The sequence below is a fragment of the Ochotona princeps genome, chromosome 8, assembly GCF_030435755.1.
Source record: "Ochotona princeps isolate mOchPri1 chromosome 8, mOchPri1.hap1, whole genome shotgun sequence".
Taxonomy (NCBI): Eukaryota; Metazoa; Chordata; class Mammalia; order Lagomorpha; family Ochotonidae; genus Ochotona; species Ochotona princeps.
Genome location: NC_080839.1, coordinates 65,003,156 through 65,025,203, shown reverse-complemented (window position 1 = coordinate 65,025,203; position 22,048 = coordinate 65,003,156). Strand labels below are relative to the sequence as shown.

Here is a 22,048-nt window from a genome sequence, read left to right as displayed (position 1 = left end):
TTGAGGTCTGAAGACTGTCCATTCCCACCAGGTCCGCCCCAGATCTGTAGGTATGAACCAAGCTTGAGCCTTCACCTCCGAGGCCCCGGATCACAGCAGCCGGGAGACCTGAGGTAATGACTGTCACACCTGCAGCCCTGGTGTCTTCTCTCGGCTCCCCGGAGGGTGCTGTCGTGGGGTCTGTGCATTAAGGCTGCCCCTCACTGTCCCTGGTGAGCCCTGGCTCTCCTCCCTGGTCTTCCTTCAAGAACTGGGAAACCCAAATGCTGTTCTGGTTGGGGTTTGCTGGTCTGGTCTTTGTATCATGGTCCCAGCCCAGCCATGACCCCTGGCACTGGTGGCAGGGTGGGGGTGGGAGGATGGCTCTGGTGTGCTCTACCTGCTTGTACATATCTTTGCTTGCCTACAGAGGCCTGGCTTCCCAAGCTGAGGCTGCAGAGAAAGCCTGGGGATCCCTGGACCTGCGACTTGCAGTTGGGCCCCGCGTCTCCAGGAATCATCCTCTCTGACCTGGAACACCTGTGGGAGATGGTGCTGCAGGTGAGCAGCTTAGCTGGAGCCTGCATGGTCCCTGTGGAAGATTCCATCTGCCTCTTAGGGAAAGTGTCTCCACGTAGAAGCTGCACCTGGCGGGGGGGGGGGGGGCAGGTGCCTGTCACACACCATTTCCAGAGCCAGGCAGGGCATTAGCAGCCCCCCACTCTGGGGCACTAGCCCTCTAGATCTGTCCCTGACACACTGCCCCTGGGCACCCCTGGCTGTTCTCTCTTACCATGATGTCACCCCACCTGCACAACTCTGCTGCTCCCGGACCGCAGGGACCAACAGAGGCTCAGTATAAGAGCCCTTGGCCAAGATGTGGGACCTGGAACCTGAGATCCTCCCTTCTCTTCCTGTGGTGCAGAGTGTGGGCTCTGACCACTTTCCTCCTGCCCCAACACTTCAGCCTGTTCTCACGACGTGGTGCACTGGCCCTCAGGGTGCCCATGCTACCTGCGAGCTGCAGCCTAGAGCTCCTGGCTCGGCCACTCTGGAGGCAAGGCCAGGTCATGGGCTGTGTTCACAGGCCCAGCCTCAAGCCTGGCAGAGCCCTTGCCCATCCAAGCACCTGAGAACCTCGTTTTACGTGTTTTCTAAGGTGCTCAGCATTTGTTGCTATCTTGCAGCCTCCCAGGGAAGATCCATCTGCCTCCCACACTCCAGCATGGCCCCTGGTCACACACCAAGGCCAAGTGACTGGATTTGGGGTCTATCGAATGAGACGTTCGCAGAGCCTCTTTTCCAATAAGGTGCAATGGGAATCCATTTGGCTCTAGGCATCGCCATAGCAACAGCCAGGGACCACAGGAGTGAGCGGGAGTGATGCAGCAGAGGAGTCCTTGAAGGGACTTGGCTAACAGGTGCAGAGGGCTGACCCATCCCCAGGGGCAGGGGGCTGGGACCCTTGGACCAGGGTTCAAGGGGCTCATGCTGCTTCTAGGGCTGGGACACACTTAGTAGCTGCCCGGGGTCTCACAGAACGGCAGCCTCATCCCCGACGTTCAGGGGGATGCTAACAGGACACGCATGCCACGAGGTGTGTGTGCACTGTGGCTGCAAACATCGGGGCCTCAGCCCATGGGCTACCTATCCAGGAGAACGCACAGACACCACACTCACCATGCGGGCCAGGACTCTGTTTAGATTAGAGGGAGAGGCTACCCCTGTGCCAGAGAGGCTGCCCAGGGAGGCTGTGGACAGGGTTGGGGGTGCAGACTGCCATTCATGTGACCAGGAGACCAAGCCCATTGAACTTCCTGACCCAGAGCCAGAGAAGTCAAGGTTTGTGAAGCAGGTGATTTGCAACTCTCAAACGCAGATGAGCCTTGGTCACCGCCTTTCTTCCTTGGCTGAAGCCCTTGCTGGTCCTTTGGGTGCTCGCCTCTTCCTGGCCTCTGTGGGCGCCTCAGCCTGGCGGGGTACTTCCTGGGGTGCTGTTGGAGAGGGAGCAGGTAGATGGGACCTGAGAGGAAGACTTAAAGCTGTGGCCTCCTGCTGGCCGCTGCTTTACGTTTCCTGAGGGGTTGGGGATTAGACTCTATCCTTGCGGACCCCTTCTGGGGGTGGGGCAAAGGACGAGGGTCTGCAGAGTGAGGAGTGGGGGGCACACGCGGGGAACCGGCTGCAAGGCCTCTCACTTCATTCCAGCCACTGCCCTTTATAAATATTTATAGCGGCTCTTCTACTAAAAATAACATCCTGGAGCTCAGGGAGGAGAGGGGGAAAAAAATAAACGAAAATCCCCACGAATCGGAGTCGGGCGTCACGTGCCCGAGGCTTACGCGGGGAGAGCCTGCGTGGGAACGGCGCCCCCGGGCCGGCGCCCCCTGGCGGCCACCGCGGCAGCAGCGCCCCGCCTTCGGCCCGCGGCCGCGGCTATTTTTAGCGGCGCCGCCTCCTCCCCGCGCAGGAAACGCGCGGGCCGGTAAAGGTCAAGGGTGACGCGGCTTGGGGCGCGCACACACAGACACAGAGACATGCGGGAGCGCTCCGAGCCTTTTCTTGTGTCTTTTCCCCATTTCCTGACGCCCGGGCGAGCCCCTGCCCCGCGCGCGGCCCTGCGCCGCCCGCAGGCCCCGTGCAGGTGTGCGGCGGGAGGCTGGCGGGAACGCGCCGCCCCGGTGATGTTCGGGGGTGTGGTGTGTGTGTGGGGAGGGTGAGGGGAAGTCCGCGCCTCCGTCGTGTCGGGGACGGTGTGGCTCGCGCTCCTCCGTCCTCCGGGCCTGTCACAGAGACAACAGACGGCGCCGTTAATCCCGCGCTGCGCAGGGCACCTGCGGGGACGCCCGAGCCCCTGGGTGCTCCCCACCCGTCCCTCCCAGCCCTCGGGAGCCAGGGGCTCCGGCAGGCCCCTGCAGGGCTAGTGTGTCCTGACTTCCCCCGTGGCTGCTGAGGGCTTAGGCCCAGTCCTGGCCTGGGTGCGCGCAGCCGCACCGGGGAGCAGCCTTCCATCCCGACTGAGGCTGCAGGGAGGTAGAGGGGCGGGGGTGGGGAGGGCTGTCCTGGTTAGAAAATGCGGCCCCTGGGCGTTGGCCGTGACTGCTCTAACCAGAAGTTGCTTTGAGTTTTAGAAGAACTATATGGGGGGAGAAGGGAAGGGGCGAGGCGGGGAGGGGGTAGGTGGAAATCCCGCGGCTGCCCCTTTGACTTTGAAAAAGCTCCTTTTTTCTGGGTTTGCCCGGAAGCTGCAGTATGCTAGAGCCGGGGCTAGAGCGATTGCAGACCTTGGGAATAAAACCCGGGGAAGGACATTTCCGGGCGCAGGTAAGTGCGCAGTGCCTGTGGGAAACGGACCCAGGCAGTGGGATGACCGCGCGCAGTGGGGCCTGGGACCTGCCGCTGAAGGGGCAGGGGCGATGAAGACCCCACTCAGACTCACCTGGGCCTCTCTGCGACCCGACTCTTCTGCTAACCTGGATAGAGACAACACGCAAAGGTCACCGCCAAGGTCTCCCCACCATTCCCCTCCTCCTCCCGAATTGCCATGGGAGGTACAGTGGTTAGATCCTGCCCTCTACAGCAAGCACAGCCGACGTCAGCTACACCATGGAAACGGAGCCACCTTCAGGCTAGGGAGGTGGGCGCAGATCCCCTGCGGTTCTTCTTGCTCACCCTTAGGCGCCAGAACCAGCTGGATCTCCAAGAGCCTATGTCTGTTTGCTCCCTACCCTGGGGTTGGGGACGGGTGAGCTCTGAAGGGCGTGGGAACTCAGGGGGCAGCCTGCAACGACATGGGGAGTCTGCACTCAGGGTGAGGAGTGCCAAGTAGGAAGGGTACCCCCAGCAGAGCAGAGTTCCAGGACGAGGTGGGCACAAAGGTGGGGCAGAGCAGACGATGTCTGCCTGACACAGACGTCAGCATCCTTCCGCCCCACGAAGCCCTGTCTTCTGTCTCTCCCTCTCTGATGCCCGGGCCTCCACAGCTAGTGCCTGTCACCCTGCCGCAGGACCATGTGCCGAGGAGCCAGGCGTCCGCTTGATGCCTGGGCCACCCCAGCTAGTGCCCATCACCCTGCCGCAGGACCATGTGCCGAGGAGCTGGGCGTCCACTCGATGCCTGGGCCACCCCAGCTAGTGCCCATCACCCTGCCGCAGGACCATGTGCCGAGGAGCCAGGCATCTGCTTGATGCCTGGGCCACCCCAGCTAGTGCCCATCACCCTGCCGCAGGACCATGTGCCGAGGAGCTGGGCGTCCGCTCGATGCCTGGGCCACCACAGCTAGTGCCCGTCACCCTGCTGCAGGACCATGTGTGAGGAGCAGGGCACCTGCTTGTGGACACGCTGGGCTGCATGAGGACTCAGGGTGGCTGGGGTCCCAGCCCACCCTGAGTCATACCTGTGTGAAACATGAGTCTTGTGCCAAGAGATGGCACTGAATAGCCATGGACGCACAACAGGTTCTGACGCACTGCACGCTGCCTGCTGCTGCACAGTGGGTTCTGATGTCCTACTAAGTGCCACATGTTCTGGGCACTGAGTAAAGAGAACAGCATGACCAGAACAGACTACATGCTCTCTGCCTTGGGAGCTGATGGGCTGCAGAGATGCAGTGACAGCCCTGGGAGTTCCCGCTCAGATGCTCAGCCGCCTCACAGTATTGCTGTCATGTGTTTAAGTAAGACACTCAAGGATGAGGGTGAAAAGGGTCAAATGTGGGCCCTCAAGGGCACAGGCCAGACTCAGTCCTTGCCTTGGCCCAGCCACTCCCATGGGGCCTCAGCTCTTCATGGTCCTAGGTGGTCCTAGGTGGTCCTAGGCCTCACTCCTGGCTTTGGATAGGTCTTGCTTGTCATAGCAGTTGGGGGCAGGACTGTCCTCAGCTGACTGCTTTGTCTTGTCTTCTCCCTGGGGAAGCCACAAAACCATTATGACTGTATCTCCTCTCTTCATTTTCTGAAAACCTATAGCTTTAGGATGCCCTTTAGCTGGTGCTTCTTTGTGTCTCCTATTGTGCCGCGGACACCTGAAGGAGTCATCTTTGGCATGTTTCTGTATCTGGTGCCAGTCCTGCCTCCTAACCCACCCCCTCCATCGCAGCATCAGGAAGCCCCTGTGGGTAGAGGAGTGGACCGCACCACCTGCTGGGTGGAACCTGACTTCAGACTGGGAGAAAGGGTGGCAGGAAGTGGGTGGGGATACTAAGGACCTTGGAGACAAAGGGTCTGGGGCATGACCCCCAGGTCCCCCCAGGCAGCAGGGGTCCTGCTGGGTTGCCTTTACCTCTGTCTTTCCCATTCTGTATCTTCTCTTCTTCTTCCTCGGCACCTTCCTCTGCTGTGGAAGTAAGTTCAGGTTGGCCAGAGACCCTTCGGTGCAGGGTGGACGTGGTGACTGGCGAGGCTGGGGATGCGCTCCAGCTCTGGCTGCACCCACCTCAGCAGTGGGGAGCGGGGCCCAGCAGCCCTGAATAACGGCCAGCAGAGCCATCTGATGGGACCCACCTTGCTGCTGGTGACCAGGGGATGGTGGGCGTGCCAGGCTCATTTTCCTGAGGAGATAGTGTTTCCTAGGGACACTCTTCACGTCTTGCATTCAGACTCCAGAAAGTCACCATACAAGTGCACGGTGTGGGAACACCTAGATCAACACTGCTGCCCCGCTGCCGCCCCCTCCTCCCCTTAAAAGAAGGAAAAAGGAAAATCTAGCGTTTCAGTCAAGGACCAACTTAAAATGCCAGCACAGCACCACGTTGTGATGTGTGAGAAAGGTGGGGCCGTCTGTGGGAGTTTCCCCAACCTTTGGGGGTGGGAGGACCTGGCAGGAGGCCACAGGCTGATGTGCTCAGCTAGGGGCAGCAAGAAGGTGCGGTGAGTATGCCAGTCTCCGGGTGCTCACGTGGCACTGGAGCCTGGAAGACTGAGCCAGGTCCTGGCGCGTTCCAGCAGGGACAGTGAAAACCACGTCCCATCTGGGATGGGCAAGGAGGTGAGGACTGTCTCTTGGAGAGCAGCAGCTGCTTGGAGAGCCCAGTATCTGCCATCTCACACAGGGAAGGCGAAGCTGCCCAGGAGGGACTAGGCACACATTGGTGGTGGGGGGTCCCCACTGGGCACACCTGCCCCGTGATGCGAATCAGGTGCGGTGATTCCTAGACCCTTTCCAATTCCGGGATCCCATTGTTTGTGAAAATATTTTCCCGATGTGGAGACAGGCAGGGTGGACTGGCCTCGGATGTACACAGTCTGTGTGGCCCCTCTCCTGATGGAAGCCCAGGGCTTTGCTGGGGAGGAGGGAGGCAGGTGTTTTGCTGCAGCCAGCCTGGCATGAGAAGGGGACTTTACTTCTGCATTTTATCGGATCATTGTGCCAGGTGGTCACTTGCTGCGTCCATCTCTAAGGCAACTTCCCACCTGCACTATCCCCCATTCTCCCACTGGAAGAGCTCTCCCAGAGTCCCCATAGATTTTGCTTTGTAGGGGATGGCTGTGTGCTGTCCTGTTATTCTGTGTCATGGCATACTTGAGCCCTCCTGGGATCAGCGCCTGGACCACGGAATTTGCATAAACCCTGGCAAGCAGCCGCAGGGCACGAGAGAAGTTAACCGCCATGGCCCGAAGCCCCTTGGGGATGGCTTGTAACTGGCGTCTATGAATGGCTGGTATCTGTGTGAGCGACATCAAGGAGTTGTCCCCAAAGGCCCTGTCTTCTTCTGATGTGGTTCAGGGAGGGCCAAAGGCCAGGCCTGGGGAATGTAGCAGAGTTAGAGACCCAGCAGCCATCTCAGCCAAGTTGGGTTTAGAACCAGCTGGGTCCCAGAGTGGAAAGCAGGCTACCCTGAGGCAGAGATGTGGCCAGAGCCTGGGGAGCCCCTGCCTGCCCTGCAGGTGTAAGACTTGCCAATGCAGTTCCCAAGGTACACGCAGGACCTGCCTTCCCTAGGCTGTCTCTAGTAAGGCATGCCCAGCGTGGAAACTTCCTCAAGCTGCTGCCAGAAGCACACAGCAGATGGGAGGAGACAGGCAGACTCTGGGCATGTGCAAGTGGGGTGCTGGGGAAAGAGCCGCTGGCTTCCTGGTTGCCATGGGAACCAGCGGTGGTGGGAGGCTGCAAGGCCAGTGCAGCTCCAGGGATTCCAGGGGCGACAGTAGTACCCTCTCTCTCTCCTTGGTTCTGTGTCAGGGAGAGGTCTTGGGTACTGAAGGGGGGTGACAGGCCCAGGTCCGGAGCCTCAGGTATCTTTGGGAGCTGAGCCATGGACCACAGGAGGGACTGGGGTCTCAATGCCAAATCAAGGAGCATAGGTGGGGAGATGGCGCAGGTGCACAGGGACCTGGCTGGGAGAACAGCTGAGTTCCTGACCCTCAGAGCACTGGGCTGATTGTGTCACTGTCCCCACCACAGGCTCATGTGTGGGTGCCACTGGCTACCATGCCCCTAGAAGGCAAAGACTGAGTGGTGAGTGGAATGATGTGGTGTGGGCCGGGCAGTGGCAGTCACTGGGGCATGCATGAGGCTTCACCTGATCGCAGCTCCTTCACCAGGGATGACATGGTGTTGGTGATGGAGTCGGCGGCCACCAGCAAATCACTGCGGAGGTTTCTCCTGGTACCTGAGGGGAGATGCCAGGGTGGTGGGCATGGAGAAGAGAGCTGGCTAAGTGCCTCATCTTGCCCAGGCCCCTGGCATGCAGGTGTGGGTGTAGATGCAGGGCTGGAGGCACCTTAGCCCCTCTCCTCACTTGCTCGCTGCTCTGCCTGGGCTTCCAGGGTGACAGAACCCCACCCCGCTTCTCAAGTTGCCAAACACTTACTCCTCACGACCCTGGCAACTGCACCCTTCCTGTGCTTGCTCTGAAGGCCTTCCCAGCTGGCTCTGTGACCTGAGGAAGGATGCTACCTGCTGCCTCCTCAAGGAGGCAGAGTTTGAAACACAAGTCCTGCACTATCTCCCCATCACAGCAGGTGCACACCTCTCGTGGCCAGCAGCGGCCCATCTTAAGGGAAGGGACCAACAGCTGCCTCATTCCTATCTCTGAAAATCCAGCATGGTTTAGCTAAGAGCTAAACTGCCCAAGCCTCCGCTGGGAGTCCACATTCCCAACTTTTCCCGGGTTGCACAGTCCCATGCTGTAGGCACCCACCTTGTGCAAAGGCCTCCTGCACATCTCCCCCGACGCCGCTCAGCGAGTCCTGCGGGCAGTGGGTGGGCGTGGAGCCTGCAGATGTGGAGCGGACAGGCATGGGCATGGAGCGGCCACCTCCATGAGTGGGTGATGTGTGTGGTGATCCTGCGGCCTGAGCCTAGGAGGGCCAGAGAGTGAGAGAGAACAGGTGAGTTCAGGGATCTGACATCTGTGATGGGGAATGTGAGGTGCAGCTGCTGTAGGCTTTGGTGCTGTGGAGCAGGTCATGCATGAAAGGCAGCTGTGCGGCTGCATACAGAACAGACAAGAGGAGGAGGAAGGGGGTAAGGGAGTGTGTGTGTTGGGGGAACGTCAGGAGCCCCGACTGAGAATGGGTGGGAAGGGAGAGGACAAACTAAGCTGGGCCTGGCTCAGGCCAAGAGGAGGACGCAGGGCAACCCAGGGGCCTTTCTGTTTGTTTGTAAACTGTGTTTGTTCTCACGTGATCTCCAACAGCCCATGGGCACAAAGGGGCTACCTTTTCACATCTATTTAATAGGAGAAAACCAAGAATGAGAGCCAGAATGTTGTGCCTGGCTTGCCATCCTGAGAAAGCTGGCACAGCCTCTCCCTGGGGAATCAAGCTGCTGATTCTGGGTGCAGAGAGCCTGGGGCAGGCTGTGTTCCAGGGCTGGGGTCAGTGAGGCCTATCCTGGGGCCCCGGTCAGACACGCACAGCCAGGTTTTCTGTGTACCTGTGGCGGAGGCTGGGGAATAGGACACCTGTGAGGCAGAGGTCAGGTTTTCCTGGTGAGAGCTGGGGTCAGAGTCAGAGTTGGGGCTGATGAGACAAAGCCGGACGGAGGCAGCTCACAAGCATGGAGGCTTCTCCTGGGAGCAGGGGATGCTGGGTGTGGCACCAAGATGGGGGTTTTCTGCAGAAGCAAAACTGGGCAGATGCAAGCCGAGGTGGGAGGAGGTCTGCGTGTAGAGAGAATCATGGTGGGAGGATCCCTGCGTGTGGAGAGAATCATGCTGGCAGGGACGCAGCTGGGAAGCCCCAGGTAGACAGGCTCTGCCTTTAGTGGGTGGGCAGCGGAGGCACCCAAGAGCCTTGGTGCAGTGCCCTGGCTGGTAGGAGCTGAGCTCTACAGAAGCATGCTCTGTTCTGGTGTGGGTCTTACTTAGTGCCACCTCTATGTGTGTGCAGAAACTAGAAGATGTGGAAAACCAGAAAGTGTCACAAAAACCTGCTCCCAATGGAAGCCGAGATCCTGTGTTGAACTGATTTCAACTGCAAGTGTTGCAGGTAACTTGGAGGATTCCTGTGGCCACAGATTCTTCCCACAACCAACTCTCTTTTCCCTTCTGAGGCAGCCATTGTCCAAGATCTGGGTGTGAAACTTCTTACCCAAGTGCATCTGCCCAGTTACACATTTTATGCTGTTAAATTGTGCATGAATTGTCTTATCCTGCATGCACCGGTTTGCAATTTGCTTTTGTCACTTAGCATCCTTTCTGGGCTCTGTCCACTCAAAATGGATCACAGTAACAATAAAGGTACTGGGGGGACTGGTCCGGTGGAGTTATTAGGGGTCACTCTGACTGGGTTGGGCCACAGAACCCACTGGTTTGCTGAAGATGGAGGGCAGAACAGACTAATCAACTATCCCAGTGAAGCTTGATAGCAAACTTCTGGGCAAGTGGAATCTTGAAGGTGGACTATGACAGCCGATTGACCTTGGAAGGATGTCCTCATTCTTAGAGTGGTAATATCAGCAGCATTTCAGAACTATTGAAACAACATGAGCAGAACCCTCAGAACATACTCCACAATGGGGACCCTGGGATGACACCAGGTGGCAGTTCCCCATCCCCAGGTACTGGGGTGGTTGGGAGGCTTGGCGTGGTATCCCCCTCCTCCCCACATACGGGAAGAAGAAAAAGAAAATGTATGAACAAAGGTCTTATCCACTATCCCCTGATCCTGACCCTTCCGACTCCATGCAACTATGTAAAAATCATCAATAAATTTCAAAAACAACAATAAAGGCTACAACTGTTAACATTTATCAAGGAAAGCATAAAAAATTTAAAAATATGGTTGAAGTATCATTGACACCCAAACGATGGTATGTTAAAGACACAATGAATGCCATCAAAATGAAAATCTTTTGTTCAAAAAGCATCATTAGAAACTGAATGTAGCACAAAAGTGCCAACCCTATGAACTCCACAGGAGAACCCACGGAGAGGCCTCACGGTCTTGGCTAGGAGAAGCCACAGAACAGACTTCTGTGTCTCAGAGGTCAACATCAGGAAGCTGAAGCCAAACCACAGGCAGGCAGAAACCTTTGGCATATGATGTGTCTGATAATGGATCTGAATCTAAAACGCTTCCAGCTCAGTAGCACAGGCCAAATAACCCAATTTTAATATGGGCAAAGAATCTGGACAGGCATTGCTCCTGAGATACAGTGTTCCCACCGAGCACATGAGAAGATGCTTGGTATTACCAGACTTCAGAGAATGCCAATCAAAACCACACTGTACCCACTAAGATGACTATAATAAAAGGGGACGGATGATAAGGGCTGGCCAGACTGTGGGGTTGTAGGGGCCACAACGCACAGCTGAGAGGGTTGGGGAACACCACACTGTGGGGTTGTAGGGACCACCACGCACAGCTGAGAGGGTTGGAGAACACCACACTGTGGGGTTGTAGGGACCACCACGCACAGCTGAGAGGGTTGGAGAACACAACAAATAGCTGCTTTGGAAAGCAGCCTGACAGTTGCTCAACAGGTTAAACATATTTTTTTAAGGAATGCATTTCAGATTCTTTTTAGAAAAGATTTATTTTCATTGCAAAGCCAGATATACAGAGAGGAGGAGAGACAGAGAGGAAGATCTTCTGTCCGATGATTCATTCCCCAAGTGACTGCAACGGCCGGTGCTGCACCGATTCAAAGCCAGGAGCCAGGAACTTCCTCCAGGTCTCCCACACAGGTGCAGGGTCCCAAGGCTTTGGGCTGTCCTTCACTGCTTTCCCAGGCCACAAGCAGGCCACAAGCAGGCCACAAGCAGGGAGCTGGATGGGAAACTGAGCTGCTGGGATTAGAACCAGTGCCCATATGGGCTCCCGGCGCGTTCAAGGTGAGGACTTTTAGCTGCTAGGCCACGCCGCCAGGCCCTCAACAGGCTAAATATTGAGTGCCATGATTGCCCAGCAATTCCAATCCTAGACATATACCTGAGAGAGATGCCAACGTGTCCATACAATAGCCTACAGCAAACATTCATAGCGCCATTACTCAACATAGCCCCAAAGGGGCCAGTGCTGTGGTGCAGTAAATAAAGCTGCTGCCTGCAAAGCCAGCATCCCACATGGGAGCTGGTCTGGGTCCTGGCTGCTCTATTTCCAATCCATCCTTGCCATTGGCCTGGAAGAAGCAGTGGAAGATGATACATGTGTTTGCGCCTCTGCCACCCAGATGGGAGACCCAAAGGAAGCTCCTGGCTCCCAGCTTTTGCCTAGCTCAGCCTCGCCATTGCGAGGAGTGAACCAGCAGATGGAAAATCTCTTGCTTCTCCCTCTCTGTAACTCTTGACTTCCAAATCAATCAATCAATCAATCAATCAATCAATCAAGTTTTAGGAAAAAAATCTAGGCAAAAAGCAGAAACAACTCAATAAAAGATTTAAAAACAACAGTATATTCACACAATGAAGTGTTTTTCAACAATAAAAAGAGAAGTGTGGCTGAGTATTACGAGACTGATGAACCTTGAAAACATTTTACTAAGTGAAAGAAATCAGTCACAAAGACCATACAGTCTATGATTGATTGGGTTAATTGTTAAGGTGAATATATTCTTGGAACTCTGGAACTTCCTAAGAAAAACCTGTATCCATCATGGGAAAAACCCTGCTTTCTGAAACACCAGCAAGCAAATAGGAGATAGGAATGATCCTGGGGTTTCTAGAATTTCCAGGCAGGACAGTTACCTTCGAGGCATGCTGCTTTACTGTCTAGACTGAAGTGATAGGATTGGAATCCTGAGCTTTTGCATTGTAAATCTTTATTGAAGTAATTGGATCAGAATCTTAACCATTGTAAACTTTTACCTGCTCTATGTCACAAAATACCCCCCCATTATGTATTTACCTGATATCATGTAGGTATTGATTTTCCCTTAGATACTTGTTATAAAAATCCCACACTTAATTTTGTTCAAGGCACTTCTTGCTCATGGCAAGAGGTTGCCCCCAGACTGGAAATTAAAATCATTTCACTCAGGCCTGGTGCCATAGTCTAATGGTTAAAGTCCTTGCCTTGAATGTACCAGGATCCCATATGGGCACCAGTTCTAATCCTGGTGGCCCCGCTTCCCATCCAGCTCCCTGCTTGTGGCCTGGGAAAACAGCTGACGACGGGCCAAAATCTTGGGACCTTGCACCTGCGTGGGAGACCCGGAAGAAGCTCCTGGCTCCTAGCTTTGGATTGGCTCAGCTCCAGCCATTGAGGCCACTTGGGGACTGAATCATCAGATGGAAGATCTTCCTCTCTGTCTCTCCTCCTCTCTGTATATCTGACTTTGCAATAAAAATAAATAAATCTTAAGAAAATCTTTTCACTCGCCATGGACATAAAATTAAAATCATTTCACTTGCCTTAGAGTTTTATTCAGTTTCACTGAACCCAACAATGATGCTACTTCCATGAACTGTCTACAACTAACAGGCAAATCTACAGTGACAGAGAGTAGATTAGTGGTTGTCCGGAGAAGGAGGAACAATGTCTGCTAATGGGTGTGGGGTTTCATTAAGGGGGTGATGATGTGTTCTAAAATTGTGGTGATGGTTCTTGTAGAACTCCATGATTACATTAAAAACCACTGCATTTCATGCTGTAAAACAGCAAATTGTATGGCATGTGAATTATATCCCTATGAAATTACTATTAAAACCATGCCATTAAAAAAACAAAGATAAGCCCTGGGCTGGGAAAAGTATTTGCAAATTAAGAATTTGTATCCAAAGCACATACATAACTCTTCTAACTCAATAATAAGACAAACAAACCAATTGAGAAACGGACAAAGGTTTGAATAGATGTGTCACTAAGACGACATACAAACTGGCTAGCAATCACTTGACAAGTGCTCCACATGAATAGTCCTTGGGGAAATGGGAATCGAAAACACATGGCAAGACCATTTGGTACCCACACATTAGCCACCATCACCAAGTCGGGCAGGGCTGGGTGGAAACAGACTCTCTGCTACATTGCGGGCGAGACTTTGAAAGAGGCAACCATTTGGAAGGCAGTTTGGCAGTTTCTTCAAGTGTTTTTTTTTTTTTTAAAGATTTATTTATTTTATTACAAAGTCAGATATACAGAGAGGAGGAGAGACAGAGAGGAAGAGCTTCCGTCCGATGATTCACTACCCAAGTGAGCCGCAATGGCCGGTGCGTGCCGATCCAAAGCCGGGAACCAGGAACCTCCTCTGGGTCTCCCATGTGGGTGCAGGGCCCCAAAGCTTTGGGCCGTCCTCGACTGCCTTCCCAGGCCACAAGCAGGGAGCTGGATGGGAAGTGGAGCTGCCGGGATTAGAACCGGCGCCCATATGGGATCCCAGGGGGTTCAAGGCAAGGACTTTAACCACTAGGCCACGCCGCCGGGCCCAAGTTTATTCAAGTGTTGGACCTAAACTCCTAGATGGCCCAGAAAATTGTCTTCCTGAGTTTCTACCCAAGAGAACTGAAGACATACCCACCCAAAACTTGTATACAAAGGTTCATTAATGATAGTTCCATAGTAAAACAGGGAAACAAAGCCCAGTGATGCCCAAGTACCCGGACCATTTTCTGCTGTTTTCCCAGGCATGTTAGCAGGGAGCTGGATTGGAAGTGGAGCAGCCAGGACTTAGGCCAGTGCCTATGTGTGATGTTGGCACTACAGGCAATGGCTTTAACTACCGAGCCACAGCACCAGCCCAACCCTCTCCTGCTTTTAGGTGATTACATTCACCACCAGCCTCTCTAAGGTGAGGGAACAAGCACAAAAGAATAAGATTCATGCTTTTTACGTTTGAAATGCCACCTTCCAAGTGCACGTGAGCAGCTGGACCTGGCAGTATCAGCCTCCAGCACTCTGAGGTAAGGGCAGCAGGAACTTGAAGCAGGGGCCTGACTCTGCAGGCGCGAAGCATGAGGTGGGCTGTGGGTGATCTCAGGGCAGCAGAGCAGAGGTGACCGCCTGGACTGGATGGCATCCCTGAAGGCAGACCTCACATACCCAGGTGGCTTGGGGGCTTTCTCACAGGCAATGATGGCCCAGTGGGGATGGGGGTGACAGCATCATGTGTGTTCCCACGGAGCTTGGGAGCCTGGGATTGCCAATGCCTGGGCCAGAGCCACAGGGTGGGGGCAATGCCTGAGAGAACCAGCCACAGGCTGGCCCCTCAGACGGCCAACCTGGCCATTGGCACACGGTGTGTGCTGTTCAGCTTGGGATTCTGACGTCAGAGTCTGGGGATTTGGGCTGGGCACAGAGGCTGCTTTCTATGAACCGGAGCCCGGGCACCCCCACAGTCCCATGTTTTAACAAGACAGTAAGGGGAGAGGAATGGAGACCACCTGTGGTTGGAGGGTTAGGCTCGGGACAGCTTAAGATCCAAGCCCTCTTTGAGGGCTGCTTCCTGGCACCCACCCCTTGAGGAAGATGGCTGGGAAAGCCTCCCTTTCCCTCAGGGCCGCACATGCCTCTCCTGTGCTGACCACAGTGCCTGGGGCCCAGGCGGACTCTGCTTCGGGCAGGGGAGGAAAGCTGCAGGCTGCCCTCTCACTGCATGGCCCTGCCTGCATGCATGCTGGGTGGGCCGCGAGGCTGAGGCTCGGAGAGCATGCAGACAAGGATGGCCCTGGAAGAAGGCAGAGGTCTGCGCAAGGAGGCAACGGATTCTGTGCCTGGATGCTTTGCACGGCACAGCAGGAGGGTTGGCGGGTGCTCCTGTGGGCCCTCTACCATAGGCATGGTCTCTGTGCTGCCCGGCCAGCCCCTGCTGGCTCCCTGAGGCACCTCCCCCAGGGTCAGATGAGGTCCCTCCTTGCCCCAGCACCACATTGCTTCTTATATTTCCACCCCATTGTGCTCAGCACAGGCAAACATTAACAAATACTGGCTACATGACAGCCAGGTGCATCGTTTTTGTGGTCCCTTTTCTTCTGCAATGGAAAGCGGGAAGGTACTCAGAGCAGGGCCTGCCCCCCAGGCACGGCTGGGGCCATTAGTTCACAGGGAATGTACTAATCAGACCTCCGTGAGGCCTCAAGTGACCCCGCACCCCCATACAGCCTTGGGTATGGGTTTCAGGACCAGGGGTCCTCAAAATTGACCAAAGACCTCAGGAAAGAGGTGTGTGGATGAGGAGAGAGGCAGGGATACATGAAGAAGAGAAGCCTTGTTAACTTGAGAGGATGCATAAGGCCGGGACAGTGGTTGGGCCCCACATTGCGCAGAAGCCTCAACCTAGGAGACGGCGTGTCACTTGGTATTTAAGAGACCCACACATTATTCTCAAGAACTCGCATCTGAGTCCCAGTTCTGGTTCCCAACTCCAGCTTCCTGCCCACACAGACCCCAGGAGGCAGCAGGAGACGGTTCAAGTAACTGGGTCCCTGCCTGCCTCCCACGGGCCAGACCTGTGTAGCACTGCCAATTCTGGGATTTCTCCTGGGATTTCTCTCTAGATTTCTCCCTAAGGCCTCAGGCTGTTGCAGGTATATGGGAAGTGAAGTGAAAGGAAGCATTTTTTTCTTTCTTAAATAAAAAGTATACAAAATGCTGGAGGTTGAGCCTTTTTAAAATAAGAAAGATGTCCCTGGACCTGGTAGCCTAGTGGTTAAAGTCCTTGCCTTACATGAGCTGGGATCCCATGTGAGTGCTGGTTCTAATCCTGGCAGGCCCTGTTTCCCATCCAGCTCCCTGCTTGTGGCCTGGGAAAGCAGTTAAGGATGGCCCAAAGCCTTGGGACCCTGCACCCATGTGGAAGACCCAAAACAGCTCCTGGCTCCTGGCTTCAGATGGGCGCAGCACTGGCCGTTGAGTGAATCATTGGACAGAAGCTCTTGCTCTCTCTCTCCTCCTCTCTGTATATCTGACTTTTCAATAAAAACCAAAATCTTAAAAAAAAAAAAAAAAAAAAAAGCAAGATAGCCTGTCCTTCCCCTGACAGTTCACTCCCCAACACTTTCACTGTCCGGGGCTGCTCCAGGGCCAACACTAGGATTGGGGAACTCAATCCAGGTCTCCCAGGTGGGTAGGCAGAAACCTGATTACTTGAGTCATCACCCACTGCCTCCCTAGGCAGGAAGGTCCTAGCAGGAAGCTGGAGTCCAGGACATGGAATGGGGTGTCTTACACGGCCAGCCAAACATCTAAACCATCAACCGTTTATTGGTCAATACCTAGGCATTTCTCTGCTTGGAATTTGAGGGCTGTGAGTGAGAGGATGCCTCTAGGCTCCTGGCACCACCTGGGCCGAACCCTCAGAGGCAGTGGTCTGCAGACAAGCCTGTGGTTCCAGCAGTCAGGGCCAGTGCTTCTGGCCACAACTGCCTCTTCCTGTGTAAGCCACTGGGAGACAGCTAGATGGCACCTGGAATATTTCTCGGAATAAAGCCCTGCGATCTGTGATCATTGCCAAGAGACCCCAGCTCAGCCTCAGTTCTGGCTACTCTAAGAAGAGGAGGGCGTTCTTCTGAGGCTGAGTCATGCTCACACAGGACATGTTTTACTTCCAACCTGCTACCCCTGACAGAGGTCATATGCAAAGGGAGCTGATGAGTGCAGGGAACAGGACTAGCGATTGCAAGGGAGGCTTGAATGCAGCACAGGTCAACCAGGCAAACCCAGTAAGCAGCTTGTGGTTCAGGTTTTCTAAACAGAAACCTCCGGTAGTGGGGGAGAACTGTGCTGGAAGCGCAGGGCTAGGTGAATGGGACAACCAACCAGGGCAGCTCTTTGCCCTGCTGGCTCTTCACTCACCAATCAGCAGAGACCCCTGGTGCCTGGGCAAAGCCGCTCAAGATGTCTACTTGCGAGCTCATGGGGCTCAGGAGCTTGTGGCCCCGCTCCAAGCCCAAGTTCACCATTTATCCCAGGACAGAGTCACCAGGTCACACATGGAGCACTACAAACATGGGGACTGAGATCTGTCTTTGCTGGCTGCCTCAGGCTCGGATCAGAGCGTGAGACTTTTGAGGCCAGAAGGGCCTGGGCCAAGTCAGGCCCTCTGTGGTCTGAGGCTCAATGTGCCCTCGCTCAGGACAACCCAGCACTGAGTGAGAAACGTAAGCCAGGCAAACGCGGGGATTAGACCAAGTGTGTGATCTAGAACACAGCATCTGCCATGAGTGCCAACACAGGTGGAGAAGATGCCAAGGAAGGTGAGCTGAGGACACTGCCGGCCCTGGGCGGCCCCGGCCAAGCACGGACAAGGACTCGCCTGCTGTAGTCTGGGTGGCAGCCAGAGGGCCAGCTGCGTGGGGATGGGTGGAGAGCACTGTCTTTAGCAGCAAAATGAGCCTGCCCTGCTCTTGGCCCTACCAGGCACTCCCAGCATGTAGCCTAGCATGTGGCAGGGGCTCCACAAATAGTATTTCTTTCTCTTCTCATGAAGCAGATTAGACTATTTTATTACCTTGGTGCACAGGACAGCTGGGTCATCAAACTGGGGAGGCTGCAGGTAGAGCTGCTGGAACCTGAGAGCTGACACCCTCCGTGCAGGGTTCCCCTCTGCCCCCTGCCAGAACGCAGAGCAAAGCCGGCCTCACAGTAACAGAGTGGGAGACACTCCAGTCTCCGCCGCTGTCTGCCTCATGGACACCTGCCAGGTAGCAGATGGCCTGATGGGCGGTTACCTTCACTCTGCAGCAGCAGGTTTAATTTCCACAGACTAGCCTTTTTACTGCTGATTTTCAGAGGTTCTCTCTGAAAAACAAAAGGCTGTGCCAGGAGCAAGCAGTGCCAAGTCTGACGCTTGGGCTAGGTGCTGCGGCCTGACACACTCAGAACTGTTTTTTTGTTGTTGTTGTTCCCTTCAAAAAAGGCCAAAAGCTCTACAGCCCCTTTGATCTGGTGCCGGGGTGATCGTGCAGGAAGAGGCAGCTGGCTCAGTGGCTACAGCAGGGATCTGAGCAGACAGGGGATGGCAGATTGTGTGGCCATGCTGGCTGTCCTGCTGCATCACACGCACGCACCTGCCAGAGAATCAGGGCTGGGGAGAGAGGCCACAGCTGATGAAGGGTGGGGAAGGTGCAGCAGCCAAAGATGCCCGCAACCTCTGGGCACCATCAAAGGCAGCAGACTGTCTGCAGACCACCTCTGCCAGCAGGTCCCAGTGTAGTGCAGACTGCTAACAACATGTTTGGATCATGAACATCTGGGAGAGGAGTTGCCTAGCTTCACGATGTGGCTCTCGCCACAGCTAACTTGTATCCAGCCACCACATGCGTCCACTGGGAGAGACAGGGCTACCACATCGTCTGCCCGAGGGTCCCCTACACGGGGTTCCCAGGTCACTTCAGCGGAGGCCTCTGCATGGGGTTCCCAGGTCATTTCGGCAAAGCTCAGATCACCTGCAACCATTGCTTACTATGGTGACCTTTGGGACTAGCTGCCAGAGGTGGGATCAGGCCATGCTAGGACTGCTGGGTATCCTGAGTTCATGGCACTGGCAGCTGGTAGGAGGCTATGGTGCTCAATCTTTCTGATTCTGTCACCACTCCTGACTTTCTCCAAGACAGCAGGGCACTAGGGGTGAGGTTTCCCCTTACCTTCCTCAGCGGGAGGAAGATGACACATTACCCAGTGTCTTTGTTGGGACACTGAACGATCTCTTAAAACTCACTATAAACCCACAGCTCAAAAGAAAGGTGAGGGTCAGCACCATGGTGTAGTAGGTTAAGCCTCTGCCTGTGGTGGTGGTGGAGGTGGTGGGTCAGCATTCCATATGAATATCAGTTCAAGTTCTGGTTGCTCTACTTCCAATCCAGCTCCTTGGCTTGGAAAAGCAGCGGAGGATGTCCCAAGAGCTTAGGCTGCTACACTCCCATGGGAGACCCAGAAGAAGCTCCTGGTTCTGGATAGGCCAGTGCTGATCATCATAGCCACCTGGGGAGTGAATTAGCAGATGGAAGATCTCTTTACTTCTCTCTAATTTTGCCTATCAAGTAACGTTAAGTACATCTTATATTTATTTGAAAGGCAGAGTTATAGATGTAGAGGAGAGAGAGAATAAGAGCGGAGAAGTCCACTGCACATGCTGGCAGGCACAGGAACCAGAGCTGGGGGCCATCCAGTAAGGGTAACGGGGTTGCTCTGACTGGGCTGCCGCTCCCCCTGGTGTGTATGAGGGCCAGGCCTCAGCACCCATTGGTTTGCAGAGGAGGGCAGAACAAACTGATTCACTAAGAGAAGCTTGACAGCAAAATCCTGGGAAGTGTGCTGTCTCAGCCAATTGACCTCGGAAGGATTTCCTCATCCTTGGAGTGATGATATCAACAGCACCTTAGAACTGTCAAAACCACTTGATCAGACCCCTCAGAAATTGCTCCACATGGGGACCCTGGATGACATTGGGTGGCAGTTGCCCATCCCTGGGTACTGAGGCGACTGGGAGCGGGGCATGGTTATTCCCCTTGTATTCCTCCCCTTCCCGTATATACGGGAAGAAGAAAAAGAAAATGTGTGAACAATGGTCTCACCCACTTTCCCTGATCCTCGACCTTCCCCACTCTGATCAACTATGTTAAGATTATTAAAAAGAAAAAAAGGAAATAAAAAATAAAAAGAGAGAAGGAGAGAAAGAGAAAAAGCGAGAGAGGGAATCTTTGATCGGCTGGTTCACTCTTCACATGACCTCAGTGCCTGGGGTTGGGCCAGACTGAAGTCAGGAGCCGGAAGCTTTACCTGGATCTCCCACCTCGGTGGCAGCAGGCTAAGTACTTGATCATGCTCTGTGGCTTTGCCAGGCACATCACCAGCCAGCTGGATAGAAACTGGGAACTGAATCAGTGGCTCTACAGGATGCTGGCATTACAGGTGGCAGCTTAAGCTGCCAAGTCATACCGCTTTTTTCTTAATACACAATAATATAGATCTCTGAAGGATGCATGTGTAGGCAAGAATCCATGTGGCCTAAGAGACCACCTCGGTTGCAATTAGCTATCTCTCTGCATTGCCTCTGACTGTACAGAATGCTGTCCACACAAACACGTTTGGAAGCCAGCACTTGGCTGTTGTCCAGTGAGCATTGTCTGTCAGCTTTTTGAAGTCCTCATAAGCATTTTCAAATACTTGGCAGACTTGACTGCATGGCTATTGTAACCTGTGATGTCCAAGAGTCCAGCCAGACCCACTTCCGCACCCTGACCACCTTCCTGTTCTCACTTGTCTACTGTCTCAGGTGGCCAGCATCTCCACACCCAGATCATCTTTCCCTTGTCCCTGTGGGTGATGCACTGCCAAGATTGGGGCTACAATGCTTGGAGGAGGTGGCACACCCCATGAGCTCTATGTTCCTCCAGGTGGGGTGTGTAGGGAATGTCCCTGGAAGTACTGGGGGGTGGTGCTCAAGTGCCAAGTGCAGTAAGGCAGAAGGACAGCTTAGGACAGTTTGGAGCACAGTGGAGGAGGGACACAAGCCAGTGAGGGTCTGCTGCTGGCGAGGCTGGGCAGACACTGACAAACTGCACAGGCCTTGTACTCACTCTTTCTGCTGGGAGCCCCTTGTAGGAACTCAAGGGGGAGGGAGTGTAACACTCCTGTGTAAACACACCTATGAGAGACATTGGGGAATGGGGGTGGGGGGAACGGGTGGAAACAGAAACATAAATCAGTGAATCAGGGCTTGGCGTGATGGCCTACTGGTTCAAGTCCTTGCCTTGCACGTGCTGATATCCTATATGGGTGTCAGCTCTAATCCTGGCTGCCCCACTGCCCATCCAGCTCCCTGCTTGTGGCCTGGGAAAGCAGTCGAGGATGGCCCAAAGCCGTGGGACCCTGCACCTGCGTGGGAGACCTGGAAAAAGCTCCTGGCTCCTGGTTTCGGATCGGTTCAGCTCCTGCCACTGGGGAGTGAACCAGTGGATGGAAGATCTTTCTCTCTGTCTCTCTTCTTTGTCTGGCTTTCCAAAAAAAGAAAAAAAAAAAAGGAAAGAAAGAAAGAGAAACAGTGAACCCTCAAGTTCCTAAGGTGCCAGGCGCCAAGATGGTAAACTCTCTTTGGAAGTCTTTGGGGGGTGGTCAATGGATACTCCTGTGGTGCAGCCCAGGGCACGGGACTGTGGGATGGACAGCCAGCACACAGCCTCGGGCGTTATTGACGGGGTGGACATTCAGGAGGGCAACAGCTGTGCTGAGCTGGCTTGTGCTTGTGATCCAAGGGCAGCACACCAGCCATGAAATGCCCATTGTGCTACTCAGGAGGGGTATTTGTGCAAGGTTTTCCTTTTATCATCCAAGAGGCCAAGTTCACCGCTTTAACACATGTGATAAAATGCTGCTCAATGTCAAAATGAATGGCAATCCCTCACCCAGCAGGAGGAAAGTGACCCATACTTCTGTTTCACGGTATGGCAGGGCCAGAGGGCCTGGAGGATTCTAAGAACATGTGGACCTGAGTCACTTCCCAACAAGATGTGTTTAAAGGTTACCTGAACCAGGAGTGGGAGTGGTCCCTGTGGCCAGTTGGCACCAATAATTTCTTCATGGACAAAGAAGGGGTTTTTCGTTTGTTCATGTGTAAGTCTTAAAAAACAACAACAACCCACTTTCTCTTAAACCTCATGATATTAGTGCTCATGAGGTTTGTGGGAGCCCCCAAGGGTGGACTGTGGCTAAGAGGCAAAGTCAAGACTGGGGATGGGCCTTCCAGGTG

At 54.5% G+C, this 22,048-nt stretch overlaps 1 protein-coding gene across 1 annotated transcript in view; it reads right to left on the bottom strand.

The window, feature by feature from the left end:
* Positions 1-2,523: 2,523 nt before the first annotated feature.
* The window catches only part of DTNB (dystrobrevin beta), a 231,820-nt gene continuing 212,295 nt past the window's right edge, over positions 2,524-22,048 (bottom strand). The window contains exons 18-22 of the mRNA XM_058668190.1: positions 8,121-8,280; positions 7,500-7,589; positions 5,261-5,314; positions 3,425-3,452; positions 2,524-2,762 (exon numbers count right to left, since the gene is read on the bottom strand). Coding sequence (XP_058524173.1) covers positions 3,448-3,452; positions 5,261-5,314; positions 7,500-7,589; positions 8,121-8,280 — 309 coding nt within the window. The 3' untranslated portion in view covers positions 2,524-2,762; positions 3,425-3,447. The remainder of the gene's footprint in view (positions 2,763-3,424; positions 3,453-5,260; positions 5,315-7,499; positions 7,590-8,120; positions 8,281-22,048) is intronic.